Source organism: Ictidomys tridecemlineatus, chromosome 10, assembly GCF_052094955.1.
Source record: "Ictidomys tridecemlineatus isolate mIctTri1 chromosome 10, mIctTri1.hap1, whole genome shotgun sequence".
Classification (NCBI taxonomy): domain Eukaryota; kingdom Metazoa; phylum Chordata; class Mammalia; order Rodentia; family Sciuridae; genus Ictidomys; species Ictidomys tridecemlineatus.
The window spans coordinates 43,307,058-43,329,305 of NC_135486.1; the positions used below are offsets into that span (position 1 = coordinate 43,307,058).

The 22,248-nt window shown below is 34.6% G+C and overlaps 1 protein-coding gene across 15 annotated transcripts in view; it reads right to left on the reverse strand.

Moving 5' to 3' along the window:
- Positions 1–4,810: 4,810 nt before the first annotated feature.
- The window catches only part of Esrrg (estrogen related receptor gamma), a 595,402-nt gene continuing 577,964 nt past the window's right edge, over positions 4,811–22,248 (reverse strand). For all 15 annotated transcript variants that reach the window (XM_078022829.1, XM_078022828.1, XM_078022826.1 and 12 more), the window contains 2 exons: positions 20,507–20,776; positions 4,811–8,788 (listed from right to left, as the gene is read on the reverse strand). In XM_078022829.1, coding sequence (XP_077878955.1) covers positions 8,544–8,788; positions 20,507–20,776 — 515 coding nt within the window. In that variant the 3' untranslated portion in view covers positions 4,811–8,543. The remainder of the gene's footprint in view (positions 8,789–20,506; positions 20,777–22,248) is intronic.

The window sequence follows — 22,248 nt, forward strand, 5'->3', positions numbered from 1 at the left end:
GATATTAGGCTCAGGATTTAGACAAACTGAATTCAAATTCAGATGAGTCATATCTTAACTTCATGCTCCTTTAGCAAATTTACATCTCTGAGAATCTTTTTCTTAATCTGTAAAATGAAAATATTAATACTACTGCCTCACAGAGCTACCAGGAATATTAAATTTTATAAAGCATTCAAAGAAGTTAGCATAATACCCAGCATGCAGTTAGAACATGTCTGGTTCTGGCCAAGCCCGCACTTCGCACAGTTCAGGCAACCCCAACTCTGCAGTACTTCAGTGCTGTGCAAAGAAACCTCCTCAAAGTACTCCATCACACATGTAGACCACAAATATCTATATTTCTCAATTTTCAAACAGATTTTTATCCTAAATTCAATTTGATTATCTTAATTAGCTTATGTTGGAAATTTTTTAAAAAATTTTTCAACCTATTTAACATTTTTACTAGGCAGAAGCTATTTCTCTAGTCATTTAATTTTGTCTTAATAGCAATTCTTTGATAGTATATTTGCTACCATTTATCTAAGCAGGATAAACTTATTTAGTAATAATGTCACACAACTGCCTAGTGGCTGAGCTGGGATTTGAACCCATAGTGAAGAGTCACATTCTTCATTCTTTTTATACATTCTCATGTGTAACCAATGTGGTACACGGTTTCTCTGTATCACTTGCCTCCATGTGTTGGAGCACCACCAAATCTTACTAAATCAAATCAAGTCATGTACCACAGAATTTTCTATGTGTAAAAATATCCTCATACCTAAACATCTATTTACTCATTATCCATCCCAGAAATCACTGTCAATTACCTACCTGTTTCTGTGGAGAAAGAGTTTATTTTCCTACATGTACACTGAAAAATTTACAGGCTATCTTCTTGTGATTTATAAACATGAATAAAGTTGATAGATTAGGACTCTTCCATTCATTTTGTTCACAAAAGGAAAAATGAGACAAGATATAACTGTTGCAGAGATAAAGAACTCAGATTATTTTAAAAGCATTTGCACAATAACTTTTTCACATTAACCATTAGTGTTTTCCATTTGTGATATGAAATCACATATTTTAATGGAAAAAGCCAACTTTTATGTGCCACAGACCTCATTTTGGAAATTGCTCTTTTGACTTCAGTGTTTTTGTTTTGTTTTAACAAGCAGTTCCCCAAAACTGTGAAATTCCACTAAGTATGGCAGATTGGACTGTGAATAATGTGGTTTAATGTTTCTGCCAAACTGAAATGTTTGTTTTCTTGTTAGGCTCTTGTACCATTTCACCTAAATTTGCTTGCATTTCCTAAAACAGTTTCACAAAGTTTGGCCCTTTAGGAGACACACAGCCACCAGAATTTTTTATTAAAGGTAAGAGGTTTTTTTTTTTTTTTTAACCCTCTTCTTTTTTTCCTTTTTGATAGAATAAGTTTCAGTTCTAATTTGATTGCTTGCAACAAAATTTGTATTGACTAAAGTTTCACTATTCCAGATTTCTTTGTCAAAGGTGCAATATAGAGCCTCTGGAAAAATTATTCAAATAATTCCAAAGAATCCAACACATTTTTTCAATTATTCTTTAAAACTGTATTTCAAAATTATGCTCAAATACTATTTTCATTCATGCTATGGACTTTTTTTACTATCTACTCTGCTGCTGTTAAAAGAATTTTTTTAACATGCACATTTGGTTTATGATTTTTAGAGATAAAAACATTTCTGACTTGGTACAAAGTTTTTTTCCACGTCCCAAATTCTGTTAACAGTTATGGCAATTCATTAGTTTATTGACTCCCCCACTTACACACACCTTTTTGTTAAGTTTGCACAACTGATGAAACAGTTAATTAATCTGGCTGGCATCTGTAATGAAAAAGAGAGTACTTGCTTTTAGGCCATGGACTCAGTATGTAAATCCCTCGTGTGGCTGCAATCTTAATATTCCTGCAGCTATGGTGTCACCTATTGTAATTTTTCTGGTAATAAACAAATTTGAACTAGTCAGGAATCCTAAATTTTGAGACTAGTTGTTTATCTGAAATATACTCCAGAGAAATAGTAATGCAGTTCTGCTTTGAATTTAATTTAAACAGGAACAGGCAAAACAAATCTCTATGGAGGATATTTGACAATAATAAAATATTTCTCCCAGCGGGTGAGCTGGTAGCAATTGTATTGTTGCAATCCAAGCTCACGTTTCAGGAGGTCATTACCATCATAACAAGCCCTTGGACCAACTGGCATGGACATGCAACATTGAGCCCCTGATGGGCACATTATTTCAGACCTTTAACTTCATGGAGAACAAGATAAATACTCCTGGGAAAGGAGGATTATATTTTGAAATTCCTTTCTTTTCTATTTTGTTTTATAATAAGATGCACTACACAATCAATCTACCACTACTTGTTTCGTTTTGTTTTCTCCACACTACCAAGGGGCATGGAAACTAGACTTAAGAGATTGGAGGAGGCCAGGCATATCAACATAAACACTCCCTACCTATGGGACTATGGACATAGCCATTCGATTTGTAAACCATTGTGAATGAAACAAAAACTCTAAGTGTATCTTTTTTTTTCTTTCATAGGTTAATCATAGATTGAATTTTTAAATAACCAAAGGGTACCTAAAGTTTTTGCAGTCCGAAAAAAGTCAATAACTTAGAAAATATAGCTAAGAGAAGTTACTCCAAGAAATCAAAATTTCTAAATTTACTGTTCTTTGTTTTTCAGTAGGGGAAAAAAATAGGTATTTTGAACCACATTCAAACTAAATTTAAAGTGTATTAAAATCCAAAATGAGCAGGTTTTTAAAATTAAAAAAAAATGTGAGATATTCTGCATACAAACTTTTGAGCAGCTATCTCCATTTTTATACATTTTTATCATCAGGAGATGTGGCTTAAGAGTCATCAAATAAAATGTGTTCTCTGTGTGTTTGGGGGAAGAATGGCCATGGGAAGGGCAGAAGTAGCAGTGGAGAAAGGGAAGCTTTCTATTGGAAATAGGTTTTATTGGCTTTCTGAATTATTTTTTTAAAATTATCTTTTTGTCTTGATTTAAAAGAAATTGTAGTCTGGGCATGATGGTGCACTCCTGTAATCCCAGTGGCTCAGAAGGCTGAAGTAGGAGGACTGCAAGTTCAAAGCCGGTCCCAGGAAAAAGCCATGTTCTAAGCAACTCAGTGAGACCTTGTCACTAAATAAAATACAAAATAGAGCTGGGGATGTGATTCAGTGGTCGAGTGTCCCCGAGTTCAATCCCAGGGTATCCCCCCCACCACCACACATGCACAAAGAAAAAAGTAAAGCAATCATTTCTCATTTTGTCTTTCACATTAGAATTACTTAAAGAAATTTTCCAAACATTCCAAAGCCCACATCTCAGACCAATGAAACCACCATCCTTGTGGGTAAGATATTGAGGATCAAGAATTTTTAAGAGTCCCTAGGTTATTTCATTATCTAGACTACCTTGGGAACCACTGATTTTAAAAAATAACATATAAACAACTGGTGAAAATAAAAGTGATTTCTCAAAAAGTAATCCATTTGTCAGCGCTACTTGTTTATATGCAAAAAAAAAAGGCGCAAAAATGTCACAGTCTTCCTTTTATTTTCTATTACACTGGAGGCATTCATGATAAATGTCAGTACCAAAAAAGTTCTTATAATAATTCCAAATCATAAAAAAGCAAGAGAATTATGATATCTGACTCCTTAAAAGTGTGTGTGTGTGTGTGTGTGTGTTATTTTTAAATGAGGATCTCATTAGATTGCAGATGCAAGTTTTCTTGTTAGGTTCGTATCTCACACTGTTTCACTTCCACCCAAATACTCTGAAAATTCCAAAAGTAAAACACATCAGATTCGAGGTTGAGCGGTGACCACCCAAAGAACATTAAAACAGGAAAAGACAGAACTGAGCTATCTGGCTAGTGAGCCCATCCAGTGATTTAGGTAATCTCATGCTCCTATAACCGTGGCAGCAGAGTGGCCTTTGTGTCATCAGCTGTCCCTCTAGAGAACCAGCCACCTCTGAAAGGTGAGAAATACAGTGGGCAAACACAATGACAAAACGCTCTCAAGATTGCAGAGAAGCCAAGCAAGCACATATTAGCACTTCGGTGATGGCTCCAGGAGGCTCCAGTGGAAGCTGCAACTTGACCCTGAGCAGCCAGGTCTGTAACCTCTCTGAGTGTAAAAGGCAAGGGGAAGCCATTTGCTGTCAGCAGGGCTGTTTACCCCTCTTAAATCTGAAGACAGCTTCCCCCCTTCCTCAATTCGCACCAACATGTATAAGCTCCGCTGCGGGCTTCCCATTCAGGAAAGCTGGTCAGTAACTCCAGCATTGCTCCACAAAGCCTGCAGCTGGCTGAGGAGCTCCGTGAAAATGCAAGCACCTGATTTAATTGTTGATAGAGGGAAATAATAGGTATCTCTAGCAGGTTTTAATATGATCTTAAAATAGGGGGAAAGTTTTCTGTTATGACATTGACATAGAGGCAATGATTTCGAGTAATGCAGGATGATGTGGAGATGCTTTAAGATTAAATAAGAGCTATATAAAGGCTTGTCAGAATGAATTCTAATGTGCCATGAGACACTTTGCATACTCTTAAATATGCAAAATGTCTCTTGGCACCCTAGAATTCATTCTGACAAGCCTTTATATAGCTCTTATTTAAACTCCTACTTTATTTTTCGGGAGCAGGTACTCAGAGAAACTCTTTGAATGGAAGCAACAAAGGGCAGTGTTTATTGATTTTGTTCTGTAGTGAGGGGAAAAAAGAAACAAAATACAAAAGAGCAGTCAAAAGTGGAAGCTTGTTTAATATTGCTCTACCATCATCCTGAAAGGCATAATAATTTGAGTTACACATCTGAACTGATTGGAGTTACAGAATCATATCTCCTTTTTGCATTTAACAATATATACAATATAAAATAAATACATTTACACAAATGGACATTTGCTGGAGCACAGAGTATGGTACACATCACAAAAATATACAATTGATTGCTTTACAGATGTGAAGCCCATCTACAGCTATAGACATGGTTTTATTATTATTATTATTATTATTATCATTATTATTATTTTTACTACTGGCTATAATGCAACTCCTGGATTATTATAAGCAGTTTAAATTTTTTTGTCCTTTTACGATCTTTGCACATAAGACTGCCATAAAATGTTTTCCTAGGCAGGTAAACAGAGACGCTTAAATAATTAAAATACAATCACCAACACCCATTTTCTCTTCTATAAGAAAAATAGCAGTTTTAAATTTTTTATATCTTTTATGTTATCATTTAAATGCAAAATAGTGGAATAAATACAACAATCTGATCTGATTGAAACACGAGTGTAACTACAAGGAGTCACACAATCATATTGCTTTAAATAAGAACAAACCTAAAAGAAGCAAAATAAAAATTGAAATCATATGGCTAAAACATACACCTTTAAAACTTTCCAAAACTTCACATTAAGTAAATGGTCTTGCTTGAAACTTGAAAAACCTTCCTCAAGCAAGATTTTAAGATGAGTATTTACCCTAAAGCCCGTGCAGTTCTTTTAGATCTACATTTTAATTTTTCAAAATTTTTTTCCTATTTGTGAAATACTTGTTCTTTTGTGATGCTGAGAGACAAACTGAAAACTAAAAATTGTATCTCATTCCTTTAGTGTATCTCCATCTCATGTTTTCAGTTGGTTGGCTCTTACTTCTGAAGCCCAAGTACTTTAATGTGATACAGTGAAAACGATGTATATATTGTATATATTATATTTATATATTGTGTAGTTGAATAGTAGCAACTTAAACCCTGCACAAACTTTCTGGAAAATAATCTTTTTAAACACTTACATATATAAATAATCTTATAGAATCAGCACCTTTTTTCCCAGGAGTTGTATTTTCTGTTGTTATTCATTTTTAAAGGGATGTGCCAATTTCTGAACTCCTATCACAGCTATAAATTTCAAGTTATTGACCATCTGAATGAATTGCTAATGATGATTTATCTAGAATCACACTACAGTCACTTCTCTACTGAGAAACCACAATCTACAATATAGTCCCATATAGCTAATGATAGATACACAGTATTCCTAGCACTGGGTTGATGAAATATCAACCCAAGGTATTTTGTTTAAAGCACACAAAGTAGCAATAGTTTTGGAAACAAGTCCGCACCAAAAAGTTTCGCAACAACACAGAGCGAGTTAATAACAACATCTGAGAGATGATTGAGTGAAAGCCATATATACAGCATTTAAAAATTAGACTTATCTATATTCTTGAAATATTCAAAGTTTTATTTCTAAGCTATACATTGGTATTCTATAATAAACCATTAGAGAAATTATTCCTTGTTTTGAAAATATTATTATGATTTTGATGTGTATCTGTTCATAATGAATACTTGTTTGGAGTTTCAATCTCTTAGTTATTATTAGGAAGAACCTTATTACTGGTAAGGAATAGAATATACTACTGTAGTCTCCTGAGGAATTGTACATCCAATATTGTCTCTAATTCTACCCTGTGTCTAAAAGCACACACCACAAGAATCCTAACACCACAAGAACAAGACGACAGTCTTTGAATGCAACATAAAATTCAGAAAAGCACAGCAAACATGAAACATTGAAAAGCTGAACTACATTTCTTTTGTTTGTTAGGATTACAATTTTAATTACATCTGTGTACATAGAATAAGACTGTTCACATAGTACAGGGAGCAGCTACTAACACTGGTCCATTGGTATAGCATTTGATGGAGGTTACTGTTTATTGGTTATTCGGCGACTGTGGATTTCGGGGGCATCTAATTGATTTCTTCATTAGATTACACCTCTTAACAGTCTGGAACCTGACTGACTTTCATGCTGTGACAATACTGGTTGAAAAGCACATATATTGGCTTAGCTCTTGGTAAAAACTGCAGATTAATACAAATGAACATTCCTAAATGAATAAACTCGTATGGATTGGGTTTTAGAATTTGGTCAGGTGTCTGCTGTCTTTGATGATTTTTTTGTGATTGAGATATATATATTTTTTAAATTCTGACATTTGCCTTATTGCCACTTAAATGAATACTGGCTCACAGCTCCTTCTAAGACAAGGTCTGTAACTTTGCAAACAGGCAGTATCTCATTCCTAACCACCAGGGCAGCTAGAAATCCTATGGCAACTTTACCTCCCAGGCAGAGAGGTGTGATCGTGACAATTCTACAGATCTGTATTCCATGTGCAATGCTTATATATGTGACTGCTCAGAGTCACGGTAGGTGTAATCTAATCCTTGGTGTCAGTGAACATTTAGGTAAACTGGAGCTCATGTTAAGAAATTGATGTTTGGGACCAGACTGGCACACAACATAAATTGCATCCGTGATAATATGCACCTTCCCTTCAACTATTGCTTGAGTAAGTTAAATTCCCATATTAATAAATGGCTGAAAAGTGGTAAAGCTGGTACAAAAAAATCTCCATTTGTAAGAAGAAACAAAACATTTTTTTAAAAATCTTCCTTCAGGATTCATTTGTCCTTCATTATTGTTCATAATTGTTCAAAGCCAGCACAAAATTGCAGTATTCTTATTCCTCTTTAGTATTGCATGAATGAATAAAGCTTAAACTATTCCCTGAAAAAGTTACATAGTAGCTAAACTAACAAATACCTGGAAGACTTGAAAAAACAATTAAGGAATCAAATGGCTGTAACTGATCTAGATGGAAAAGCAATGATAAGAAGCAGCCGATGCCATGTTGCTTCCGTTGTCTAATTAGAGGCTGCTCCCATGAAATCTAATACTGCACTCAGTCAATTCGCTTCTGTTGCACTGTACTTTTAGGTATGTTGGTTCTCTCGCTTTGATTCCTTAGTCATTGGGGACATTATGGTTCACAATAAGTTCACTGGTATCCATATTATGGATCCCCATCCTTTGGCAGGGCTGGCTTCCATCTCTCTTCAGTTAGAGACCTCTTTTTAAAAGTTTAGCAGCAGAAGGAAGGAAAGGAGAGGAGAGGAGAGGAAATGAGAAAAGAAAGAAGGAGAGGAAGAGGAGAGGAGGTGATAGGGGAGGAGGAAGGCAGGAAATTTTCCTTATGATTAGAGCTATTTAAATTGTAGAATAAAACAAGAGGATGAGAAAAGAGAGGAAGCAGGAGAAGAAATGATAAGGAAGGAAGGAAATGAGGGAGAGAAAGAATCAGTAATGAAGGAAGTCAAGAAATGAGAGAGAGGGGGAAGAAGGGAGGGAGAAAAACATAAAGAGGAAGAGATATGAAAAAGAAAGAAAGAAAGAAAAGAGAGCGAAGGGATGAGAGATAAAAGTAGAAAGAAAAATGCATCCGGAAGATATGGAGGAATCTGAAAGCTGCTTCAAAGTCTTGCTGCTAAAATATCAGTGCAGTCTGTGTTGGTTTCTGATGTTGATAACTAAATTCTAAGTTTCTTCGACATCACTCTCGGGTTGATTTTCCCTTTTTCAACGTGCAGGATGGGAAGGCCCAGGAAGCTTTTAGTCAGACCTTGGCCTCCAGCATTTCCAAAAAAAGTTTGTGCATGGGGACTTTGCCTTCCAGTTTGATGTTGTAGAAATGCTGCACAGCCTTGGTGGACGTCTGCCTCAGGAGCGGGAGCGTCATTAGCATCTTGCCAGCTCGGCGAGGGTCTTCCATGTGCTGGCCAGCCTCATAATCCTGCAGGGCCTCGTGTAAGACATCCTGGAGCTTCTGAACGGCTTCCACATCTTCTATGTGCATGGAGTCTGTGCATGGAAAGAAAACATGTGAATAATAAGCCTTTGCAGCTTAAAGTTATAAAAAGTTTAAAATAGACACTAGAAACAAACAAGGACACAAGGAAAACTATATACCAATATCCCTGGTGAGCATCAATACAAAAACTCTCAACAAAATACTAACAAATTGTACTCTTATACTTCTCTAAAGTCAAAGCTGTGATTTGTTCAGAGTCTCACCTATCTAAAAATATGTTTTCTTTTCCTAAATTTTACTACAGTAATTTTCTATACTAGAATGGAATATCATCGGGATGATTCTAAAAGATTATTAGTTAATCTTGTCTGTGTTTTTGTTTTTATTTTTTTAACCTCTTAAGACTGAATAAGACAAAATTTCCTATTAACAGATTACAATCTCAGCTCTTTTATTCATTGTCTTATTCAGCTATTCATTCATTCAACAAAAAATGATGGGAGGTCATCTATTCAAAGTGTTATTCTAAGTGCCATCTGAGATAAAGTTGTTTAAAATCTCGATCTTGTCTGTAAAAAGCTCATATTTCCCAGAGGGGAAAAAGTTGATGACTAAGATCTTAATTAACAACTCCATGTGAATACATTGAATCTAGCACTATATCGTATTCACAATAAATTCTTTTTCCTTTCAGGATTTCTAATGTACTAGTAACAGTTCATTAAAAGCATCCTTACATACTCCTCATCTTTCTGCTGAAAAACAAATGGTGTCTTTAGGTTACTGAGTTGTGAAATATTTTTTTTCACATTTGTGAAGGTGAACTTTGCCCCTGAGCTGACTAATTTGAAAATCTAATTCAATCAGGCAAAGAAAGGGTTAACAAGGTTGTCACAATTCTTCTTGGGAGAAATGTGAGATGTGGGGGGAAAAATAAAAGTTACAGCTCAAGCGCTAAAACAGACACTTAATTATATACAAGTTTGAATCATTTAGCACGTTTTATTGATTCTGATGACAGTTTATCTGTTAATTACACATAATGGAGTCTTTGGGGGATTCTTCATGTTTAATAATTCTAGTTCTCTGAGAACGCTGAGCTCTAAGATATATGTAGTTAGCCCAATCTTTCATACAATTCAAATATAGGCAAAAAGTGAACGAAAAAAGTGGAAACATAATTTAAAATCAAGTGGCTAAACATATAATAAAAAAGAAATAGGCAAAGTCATTAAAAGATAGATGGCTATAAGAGGCAACACGTGTTTTTTTTCAACTTCTGTGCATTTTGTTCGTTGTTTTTCGTCAGTGCTGTCATTTTGAATCATTTCACCACATCATTGGTGGATTGGCCCCTGTTCATATAACAACAATTAATGACATATTTTTTAAAAGAATTTTAATAATCTGGAATATAGTTGTTTTCACTAGTTACTGCTCAAAATATAATTTCTGCTTGGTAGAGTAAAGTAAACAGACAGATAAAAAAATTGGAATCCTTCAAAGTGTGGAAGAGCGTTGAACCAAGTCTGGGGACCTCACCAACGGTACACCTAGACTTTTCTCCAGTCTGGCTCCTATCCACATGGCAAGCTCATCCACTTCCCTTAGTGTCCTCTTTGAGAAGCCAGCATGGATGGGTTCTGAAGTCCCTAAGTGTTGGTAAAGTTAGCAATGAAAGCACAGTCATGGAGGTGTGAAGTCATGTACTCTCATATATTTTTCTTTTTTTTTCTATTTTTGCACTTAAATGCCGCCAGACAGAAAAATCGGGATAAAGGGCACAGACATACTCTACTGGTGAATCTCTAGGTATATAAAAGGCAGTAAACACCTTGTATGTAAGGGAATGGAGATTAAATGAATTATCTAACCTGTTCTGGGACTTCAAGTTAGCCATTTATATGGAAAAACAGGATGACAGATGGAAGGGGAAGATGAGAATTACATTCATTAGAGACAAAACAAAAGTAAAATGAAATAAATATTTTCCAACTAGAATCAAAGAAAGAATAAAAGCCATAGATTTAACATCCCTTTGGAGTTGAACATTACCCCATTTCAGCTCCTAATGGCCCAACCAGTTCCGTATCTCTGATACTGAGTCGGAGTTCACCTTAAACTTGTTTTTCTTTGAATAAAAATTATGTTGCTAAATATATAACACGTTACCATTTCCTTTTGTAAAAAAAGTGAGATGCAATTGACCTTTGAGCTCATTTTATTGAAACTTCCATCATCAGCAGCAATGTTCTCTACAACACTCATAGCAAGAACATTCCCAGGTATATGTAGAATATTCTACTTGACAAGAGAAAAAAACTAATTATTAGAAACCTCTTCCTCATATGTCTATTCCCAAATCTTTCCAAATTCCTTCCTCAAGTCCTGGTTCTAAGTACTGGAACCATCCAGGAGAGACTCCCCTTTTCTATACGAGAGAACCTTAACATGCTTAAAGTCAGCAACAGTCACCTCAGCCCACACCCTAAGCCTTGCCTTTCCCACTACTCTGCTCAGCAGGAGATATATTAGAGGATGTCACAGGAAATGAGGCGAGAACAAATAGCAGAGAGATATGCTCACAAACAGCAATTAAGACTTCAAACTATTCTTTAAAGGCTGTGATTTAGCTTGAGAGATTTAAAAATGATTTAATCAAATTACTATGATAATTTAACTTCCCATTTACAGAAAAGATTCTAACTCATTTTAGCTTTACCCATTCTCGGATCTGCTAATACTTTAAATGCAAACTCACTAAATCTGAACTATTTAATTAGACCATGATTCAGCTGGCAGACTGCTGAAGAAAATATTAATCTCCATTAGAGATCCTAGTTCAAGTTCTGGCTCTGTGGCTTTAATCTGTTTTGTTCTTTGGGCTAAATTTACATGTAGATGCCAGGCTTAACAGAACTGGCATTAATTTGTATAATTATTTAGCTTTGGTTGTTAGTGCTGGTTCTTTTCTAACTATGCTTCAAAGGAAATAGTACCAGTATGTGTGCTAATGCAAACCAGCTAAACTTAATAATGAGGATCACTGGTTTATGAACTCAACCTGACAAAGTGAAACTGCACATTCAAAACATCGGTAAGTTGTTAACGAACTTGGATATCTAGGCCCAGACCTATTCAATCAAAATACTGGGATTGAATCCAGGACATCGGTATTTTTAAAAAGATCTAGGCAATTCTGCCAAACCAGTACTGAGAACTAATAAACTGAACAATAAAACAAACAAATGCTTTTAAAAAGAAACAAGATTTCAAAAATAACCAGAGTGCAAGTGTCCATGCGTTGTCAACCAAATAGTTTCAATACCAAACAATAAAATAGAATTCTTTAATAACGTTCAATATTTTATTCTGTGAATGGGATCCTAAAGGAATGTGCCTAGTTCAGATCATTTACTCTGGGAACATAGCTAAACAGCTTTATATCTGCAGTTGCAAAATTCAATGAGACTTAGAGACATTATGAAAGAAATTTTCTTTTTATGTCTTACCTGGAGTAAAACACTTCCCTTTTCTATGTTAAAATATTTATTTTTGTGGGCATGGTTGTAGGGACTCCAAAATGCCCATGTCCTGTTTGGGTATTGTCTTCAGCAACTATAGCTCATCCTTGACAATATTTTCTAAAAAGTTGCCAAGTCTCATATTGAGGATGGGTCCGAATGCTAGAAATGCATCAAGTGCATTTAGAGTCAAGTCTAGTACATGATCTAAACCAGCAGGATAACCTTTTCAGTGGAGCACAGCTGTTGACTATCTTTGGTGTTTGTTGTACTGCCTATATGAAGAGTGGCAAGGGCAGGTCATTGTGACTCTGTCCAATCATTAAAGGAATGAAACAGAATTGGCTGGAAAGGATGAAGATGTGAACAAAGGTCCATTTTCTAATAGAGAATTAATGTATCAAAATTTCAACACTAATTCATGAAGAGTCCCAACAGAGTGAACCTAAGGGTCATGATCAACTAAGGTCCTGAAGAACATTGACTGACTACATGGCAAATGGGCTCTTGATTAACATACAGAGTTGCCCCAAAATTTAGAGAAAAAAGATATTTGTCATAAAATTTTGGTGAAAAATAGGTAGATGGGATTCTAGTAAACTGGTGATAGGAGCAGCAATTTTTTTTAATCTCTCCAAATGTGCATATAAAATGACAATAAAACAGAGCAACTATATGGCAAATCTAGAAATTTATGATGTTTACAGCAGAAATAGGTGATGAAGTATCCCTAAGATGTGCACATGTGCACATACACACGCACATACACACACGCTTAGTGGATCTGTATTCCTACTTTGTTCATGGAAAGGACCTAGTAAGGACAGTCCACCCAGAATGTACCCCTAGCACCCAGGGGTACACCTAGAATCTGATTCTAGGCTGTGTTCAGGAAAACTTTAAAATGAATATGAAACATCTTGTCATACCAAATGGCATGAATACTATTTATAACTACAAGATCAATCCAAAAAAGATTTCAGAAGCCAACCTGAAAAGGTTTCCACTGAACAAAAATGGAACAACCTGAATTTCAAAAAGGGTTATAATTATAATTTATTGAAGTCCATTAAATATATTGGATATGTATTTATCATTATATTAAAAAGAAAGCAATTTTTTTTAAATTCTGAAAAACTGGTAAAGAAGGAAAAAGAATCAAACATTTGTACTACTCTTCCTAAACTATTTCACCAGTAACTGAATGAAAACCGGTTACAAAATTACAAATCACCATTGTACAATCCCCAATGAATTCAGGTAATGAACATCCACAGCTGCTAACATCCCAGACAGTATGTACTTCCCAATGAACAACACACCAGCTTCAGGTGATATCGGGATAGAATCTGGGTCTGAGTTAGTCTCTGGATCCAGTTACCAATTTGTACAAAATGCAAAAAGCAGAAAAACACAATGAACTGAAATCTTCAAAATCTAGACTGTCAAATGCTATGGCTTGTTTAGTAGATAAAACAAAAATGAAGGAGAAACTTGTAGATTTAGAAACCTGAAAATCCATCCATATTTATTTTTTAAAGCCAGATATAGTGGCCCATGTCTGTAATCCCAACTACTCTAGAGGCTGAGGCAGGAGGATTGCAAGCTCCGAACTAGACAAGCTCATTTAGGGAGACTCTGTCTAAAAATAAAAAATAAAAAATGGAGATGTAGCTTAGTGGTAGGGTATCCCTGGGTTTAGTACTTAGTATTGCATAAGAAAATAAAATGTGTTTGTGTACACATAAGAGTTTTAATGGACAAGACTAAACTATATACCTAAGGATATGTTCACATTTAATAATAAGGTGATGAAACACAAGGAAGTGGTAACTATGAAAGTCAGGATAGGACTTTCCACAAAAGTGTTTATTTTTTATGAGAGAGAGAGAGAGAGAGAGGGAGAATTTTTTGCTGCCACCACTGCCATTTTCCTAGAATCCATTCTCCCTATTTTTAATCCATATGTTATATTTGGTACTTTTTTGTTTTGTAAAAAGTGGAAAAGTTACTTTCGTGGAAGAAAGGAGGTTGAGTCATGGAAGGAAGGAGGCTGGGATTGGGACAGGAGGGATACGTTACAAAGCTTTACTTCTTGAACCCTGTATTCATTGTAATAGACTGAAAAATGGCTCCAAAGATAACCAGGTCCTACTCTCTGTGGAACCTGTGGATTTTAGCATTCAAGGCAAAAGGAACTTTACACATGTGATTGAGGGCCTATTGTGTATTGATACAGGAGATAATCCTAGGCCCCTCAATGAAAGCAAAGGAGGGAAGAAGAAGGCAGTGTTACTCACAACTGAGTTGAAATGCTACAGCAACTTCTTCAAAGACAGAGGAAGCTGCCAGGAGCCCAGAAACTCAAGGGATGTGGCTGTATAAGCTGGAGAAGGCAAGGGAACAGCCTAAACCCTGGAGCCTCCCCAGGGAAGGTAGCCCTTCTATACCTGTCGGAGACCTAGTGAAGCTGATTTTAGACATCTAACCTTCAGAACTGTAAGAGAATAAATGTATATTGTTTAAAACCCTCAAGTTGTAGTGATTTATTATTAGCATAAGAAGCAAAAATACATATTGAATCATGCATTTGTGTGTCTTCTTTTGCATTAAAATGGTGAGAGAGATAGGAGAGGGAATGAGAAACTTCTGATGGGGTGGTCTCTTCTAGAAAGCAATTTCTTTATAGGAAATCCATAGACTGTAGAAACATGTACAAACATACCAAAGAAGCTGTTTATATACCAAGAAGAAAGTTGGATAAAAAGAAATATTTTAGGTCTTTTACAAACCAGAGAATTTATGATGCTAATATTGGAAATAATAACAATAATTCTGATTTTATCCTCAACTATGATAAGAAGATTAGAGCTTTCAATTACACAATTTTCCATTAAGGCCCATTTATTTTTTTCAAAAGGACTGTTCTCCTCATTCCGTGCTCTGGTTAAAAAGTCAGCTTCTGCTACATGTACGCAAACCCTCAAATTACTCTTACTGTATTTATAGGAATCGCTGAACCACAGAAAAACTCCATGGTTATAGTTTCTTTCCTCCAGGCTTCCCCTCACAAATCCCAGATTACCGTTATCATTGTTACCTTTACCTTGTATAATGGGATTTCTCTGCTAGGTTTTCTCTATTTCCCTACAATTGCTTAAGGCCTTCCCACCTATCTCCCAGCCCCCATCTCTTAAAACTTTTCCAGGAGTTTTCTAACTCCATTTAGTAGAAGTGTTAAAGATAATTTTAGTGGATAAGTGAATGTTGATGTCAGCTTGGTTGATGGATATTTCAACCTTCCATAGCATCAAACATGATCTGCATCGTGCTAATTAAGTTTTGTAATAGATTGCTCTTTGTCTTAGACCCATAAATGAAACTGACGTTATAGGCACTGAAAACCTCAAAGTAAAACAACTTCAGAGTATTTTGTTTGCTACTACTCAGGTTGAAAATACAGATATTTTTGCAGCAAATATGTCTTATACTGTGCCAAGGCACAGTAATCACAAAGCATTAAAAAAGTATATTTAAGAACTATTTTTTTTGTTTTGCTTAAAATTTTGCAATGTCATAATATATATGAAAATTAAAGGTTGCATTAAAAATACTTTTCAAATATATCATCTGAAATATAATTAACCTGAGAAGCAATGTTAGATTTCTGTTTAAAAATGTAGACTAGAAGGTGGAAAATTATAATTTTGATTTCTTATCTCTTATTTAGCATGAACTACTTTTTAGTCTGGGTAAAAGATCTACCTACCATGCTCATTTACCACAAGACACTAAAAATCACATGGTAAGCATTTCCTCTTAAATTCAGTTTGTCATTTTCCTGGGTGGTTTTATAGGTGTCAGCTCTCCCTATCTGAGGAATATAGATCCATAGATTCAACCAACCATGGATAGAAAATATCCAAAAAGATAAACTGTGTTTGTTCTGAACATGTACCGATTTTTTCTTGCCATTATTCCCTACACAATATAATAATTATTTATTTAGCATTTGCATTGTATTTAGGTATTATAAGTAATCTAGAGATGATTTAAAGTATACAGGAGGTGTACATAGGTTATATGCAAGTGCTGCCATCTTGTATAAGGGGCTTGAAACTGTGTATTTTGGAGTCCATGGGTGGGCAGAGAGGTCCTGGAACCAATTTCTCCAGATACTGAAGAACAATTGTAACTTAAATTCAAAAAGACAGCAAAATAAAAGAAGAAGGCACACAATTCTTAACTAAATATAAAAATGTTAATTTAGGTTCTTGAATATGAAATTACAATGGCTCTAGTATTCTACACTGAGCCTTTTAAAGATATAATACATAATTATTTATGAAATACAAATAGCTCACTGATAGCAAGGGACAGAAGATCCAACTCTCTGCTTCACAGAGACCATACTTCTTTATCAGCTCACTTCAGATATCTGTAAAATGATTTAGACATGTCTACAGCATGGGTATGTTGTAGGAATCAAATGAGATTAACCAAAAGAGAATTAAAGAAAGAAATGGCTACAGAAAGATTCTATAAAAAAATAATATCTTGGACATTAGATAAAAATCATCTCCAGAATATAAAAGAAAAAATTATTTCAACTTATAGTAAAATCAGCTAAGAATATGTACATTTTTTTCTTGCCATTATTCCCATATTGCCATTATGAGGTTGTTATAATTATGTAGGATTTGAAGTTGATGACCAAAGTATTAATTGTAGCTGTGTATCATTAGGTGCTATCCTTCCAGAAATACCATGTAGAAATTTAAAAAAAAAATCCCTAACTTTAAAAATACTTATTTTTGAAAAGAATGAACTCACCTGTTTTCAGACTGGGGACAGGACAAGGGTGACAAAAGTTAAAATGTGAGTGGCAACTATGAAGCATAAAGGTCTTGTGACTTGAACAAAAGAGAATAATCAGACCCAAGGTGATTCATAATTTTTAGACTCCTTTCATCTTCCACTATGTGAAAATGAGTATATTACATTGGGACCAGTGATAGCACTTTCAAACAAATTCATAGGTATATGAATCAATAGAATCAATCAAGAGAATAGAATCCTGTGGCATAACCTTACCCCAAATGCTTATAACAATATTTCACAATATTCTCCAATGCAAAGATAAAATTCATCATAAAATCATAGAATTCCCCCAAATGGAAACAATTCGAGAGATCAGTCTAACCTCTTGGTGCACGCATGAGAAGACTGGAATCTACAAATTACCATGTTAAAATTGTGACCTAGATTTTTCTTTTTAAATTTGATCCCACAGAGCTGCATCATGGGTGCAATAATTAATTGCTCAATGTTAATACTCAAAAATAAGAGAAAACACAGCTTATATGAGTCTGTAAATTTGTTATGTTCAAAGTAATTGAAATAATTATTTAGGGTTTTCAAATACATGTATGTAAGAATTGCAGTATTAGTTCATCATGGTGCTATTCTGAGACATGTACTTGAAGATAGGCAATATACTACCAATGATGTTCTGGTGTCATGTTTTCCTGAATTCACATACAACAGAAACACCACCACAAAAAATATGACAGTCATTATAGGAGGTCAAGTGCCTTATTTCCCAAGCATAATATTTATAATTTTTAATAAAGACACATGTTTAAAATAACATGAAATCTAGATAAATTGGACATTGGTTATTAACACATAGCTATACAGGGAAAGTTAAAATACTTACATAAATCACATTAGGGATTTTTTGCATAAAACGTCATTTATATTCATTTGAAATTCCTAAATACTAAAAGCAAATCTAGGAGGTTTTTAGGGTATTTATGAAAAGTATTAAAATATTTTCATACTGATGTGTTCATGAGCAGTTAAAGAAACTTACACTGGTTCTAATCTAGACGAACCTATAATTTTATGACTAAAAAACTGAAATAAAATAGATTTACATTGACAGCAATGTAAAAAGAAAAAGAAAAAAGGATTTTTGAGTTGTTTTCCCCAAACTAAAAATGTGGTTGCTTGTGTGTTAGATGGTGAGCAAAAGTTTACAGCACAGAAAAGGTGGGACAATGTAGAGGTTAAAATAGTTTTTATAGTCCTTAATCACGTCTTCTTTAGTATGGAGTTTGGTTCAATTAATTTTCTTGGTATTAAGAGGCTAAAAATAAAAAAGGGTTAGAATCACTTGCAGAAAAAATTTGTGCCATGCAGAAATTTCCTGCAAAGCAAATATGATAATAGGAGAAACAGAAAAACTTGGTAAATAAATATTTCTGTCTTTAAACAGAAAAATAAACTAACTAGTTCTTTAAATAAAGTCTAATCACCAGTCACTGTTGTAAAGTAGGTCACTTCTTCCCCCAACAGCAGAGTATGTGGGATTAGAACATTTATATATCAACAATATTAATGACTATATTTCTAAGCAACAGAGACAGAAATGCTGCTACTAATTAAGGTACTCTAAATTATAATACTTAGCCATAAAGCATACATCTAACATCTAAAATTATAAACTTTTAGCAATTTTATGATAAAGCTTTAGCATTGCTCAGCATTCACAATTAGCTAATAATTTTAAAAAGCAATTTGAAATATAAAACATGTAAAACATACTTACTCTATTTTAAAAACAATTGACCAATTAATTGTTTCAAATGAGAACTGTTTCATTATTACCAAATAAAAATGCCTCCCCAAGCAATGCTATAAAATCTTTCACCTAAATATGAGAGATCCATCTGTAAAGTTTGTACAAACTAATAAATTTCCAGAAAACTTCTATCCCATCTCCCACTTTTACCTTCTCACAAGCAAGGCAAAGGGTTCCTGAGGGTTCATGACAATAAACCATTTGTCATAAAGAATCATATTTTATAGTTTCACAGAGGAGTGGGAGAAGAAGGGTGAACAGTGTGGTAAGGAAGGGGGTTATATTCCCAATTAAAACTATGAGATGCTAAACTCCATTATGAAGACAAATAGGAAAGTACAACTTCATTGTTGAAAACAATTTCCCTCCTATCAGTCCAAGGATTTATGCATCAATATTGTAGATGAACTGTTAATTACAAAATCAATTAAAAATTATTTCTAAAAACAGTCACGCGTCCCTAGCTCTCATGGGGGCAATTTGGGCAGAAGGTCTCATCTCACTAGGACCGTGCCAAATCACAAAGTCGTCATCCACAAGTAAGCAAAAGCAATCTGGTTTTTCATTTTTCAGCGCGGCTGAGCCCAGCCTGAGATTGATCGTCACATATGGCCCCAGAAAACAAACTGTCAATACCTTGAATGCTGCAGAATTTGAACAAATAGCCATCCGCCCATTCAAGCCACTCATTGCATCCCATTTAACAGATTTTATTGACAGTTTCCTTCTTGTAATTAAAGGGAAAACTACTGGCCGGCAACCAAGATAAAGTTCAAAGATAGGGTCAAAACAAAAGCAGATGGAGGGGCACGGTGTGACTGTCAATGGTACATAGCATCAGAGCATGTTATTGACACACAGGTATCTAATGATCGGCACGTCATTAAGGGGGGATCTATCCTGAACTTTATGCAAATGCTAAAAGAGACTTAAGACCACAATAAAGCATTAGAAGAGGCACAAAGGAAAAAACAACAAAGCACCAACGATTTTTACTTATCAGAGTTGCTCCCTATTTTAGCACGTTTCAGTTCAAATGGAAGGAACATTTATCCCTATAATTCTTAACCCTTGCTGCCCAGGTGGGACCTTTGAGGGACATACTTCTTTAGCAGAATTTGACTTTTAGAGGATTTCAGAATGTAAGAAATGGAGTTTTGTTTGATAACTAAAATTAGAAGCAACAATAAAAGCATTACCCCTATTGTAAAAATGTGTATTTTTGAGAGAAAGTGGTTTGTTTGGCTCCACAATTCGTTTACATGGACTAGTCTATGAACAACAGCAGAGCTAATTTTGTCCCCAGGGCATCTACTTATGTTGCTCATACCAGAGCTTTCGCTCTGCTATGATCTAAATCAGTAAGTATATTAGGTGGTTAAAGTTTCACAGCTTTCGATAAGCAAGGAAAATAAAAATAATTCCTTTTAAGTGTATCTTTCTCATTTCTAACTATTCTTGGAAGCTACACTGATTATAATTTTGCTGACTCATACAGAATTTACAAACTAGGTCTAACAAATCCCTGATGAAGTTAAGGGAAGGGGGTAAAAATGACATATTAAAAAATGAAGCAATGACCATGTCAATATGCCAACCTGAATTAGCAAGAGCTATAGCTTTGAGGGTGACGAATTCTTCTTTCTCCAGCTTCATGCTCTTGTATTTCTTTACCAGCTGCAGGATAGCATTATTTAGGTCAAGAAGGCCTGCTAATTTGGACTGGTCTTCGTCCATTATATAATCGTCTGCATAGACAAGTTCGTCCTCAAATGAAAGAGATCGGTATACGACACCAAGGATCAAAATTTCCATCCAAGCACTCTGCAGAAGGCTCATCTGGTCCGCCAGGGACAGCGTGGAGAAGCCTGCATGAAAAGATGAGCAGATCAAGTTACTTTAAAGCCATAATTTCATAATGCAACATTAGTTTCATATGGTAGTCAGCTTCTGCACTGGAGCTCACAATGATGCTGAGCCTTGATTAGAAGCTCTTAAAATTTTCCCCTGATCACTCTGTGAACAGCAAAGTAAAAGTTACAAACCAGCTTCGATTGGTTGGTGTTTTTATAGGTTTTATAGACTCAGCTGAGGGAAATGAAATAAAGGTCTACATTTTAAAATTTTATTTATAAAGAAAATACCATGTAATCCTTATTGCTTATTACTGGTGAAGGTTTTAGGAATGTATTATGGGAAGTCAGATTTTTAGCTACATACTTTTTAAAAACTAATATTGATAAACAATATAAAAGTCAAAATAATAATAAAAAACCCCACAAACAACAACAAAAAGGAAAACAGGGTGGGCCACACAGTAGACTACAACTTGAAAATATTTCTCAGTAATGATAGTGAATGAGGAGTTACAACTAGACTAGCCTTCTCAATTGAATAATTTGTCCCCAATGATATTTAATATAAATTTATTTTTAAAATGGCAACTAGTGGTATAAAATAAAGAATACATAGCAGCTTGGCTTCTTCACCAAGTAAAAAAGTCACAATTTTTACTCAAGTTCAGTTATTTTAAAAGTTAAATATAAACATATTAGGGTTTGGTAGAAAAGAAATGAAAGAAAGATCCGGAATGGAAATATTGGCTCCACTTTGGTAATAACTGTTTCACCTTGAGCAGGTCAATTAGCTTGTACTTTAATTTTTACATGTGGGAAATACAATATCCTTCCAGATAATCATTTATACCATGTATTTGATAACTTTTGCAATAGTATATATTATTTTTATCTGAAATATATGGTTGACTGCTTCAGTTCTTCACTAGAAATCTGGGCTTCATTCACACAAGCACAAAGTCTCTTCTAATCTTGAAAAAAACAAATGTAAAAATTTTAAATAAAAAAATGTTGATCAATAATAAAAGATTAAGTAGTACAATTAAGCATACTCTGGAGAACATATATGTATAGTCATATCTCACAAGATCTAGGTCTATATTCTAAAATGAAGTCTTAATGATATCTGAACCATTAGATGCTTTTTCTAGAGTCTTTAAAATGCAAAGTTTCATTGCAAGGGTATCTCTAGGAACTCCAAGAATGACCAGCTACCCCCATATGTTTTTTGAGAACAACAGCACCATAATACATGGTCCTGCCATTAGTAATTCCACTAAGGTGGAGTGGGTATTTTTAATAATGCAAACTAAGAAATCTAATTTTACTCCTTTTCCAGATGTTATTATTCAAATATTACAGAAATTATAAACATCCACTTACACCCAAGCTTTTTTAGGCTCCTGCTTCGGGTCATTGTTGCTGTCATTTTTATTCATATCAGATTGTTCCTATTCCATATGATGCCAAAAGCTACAGCACAA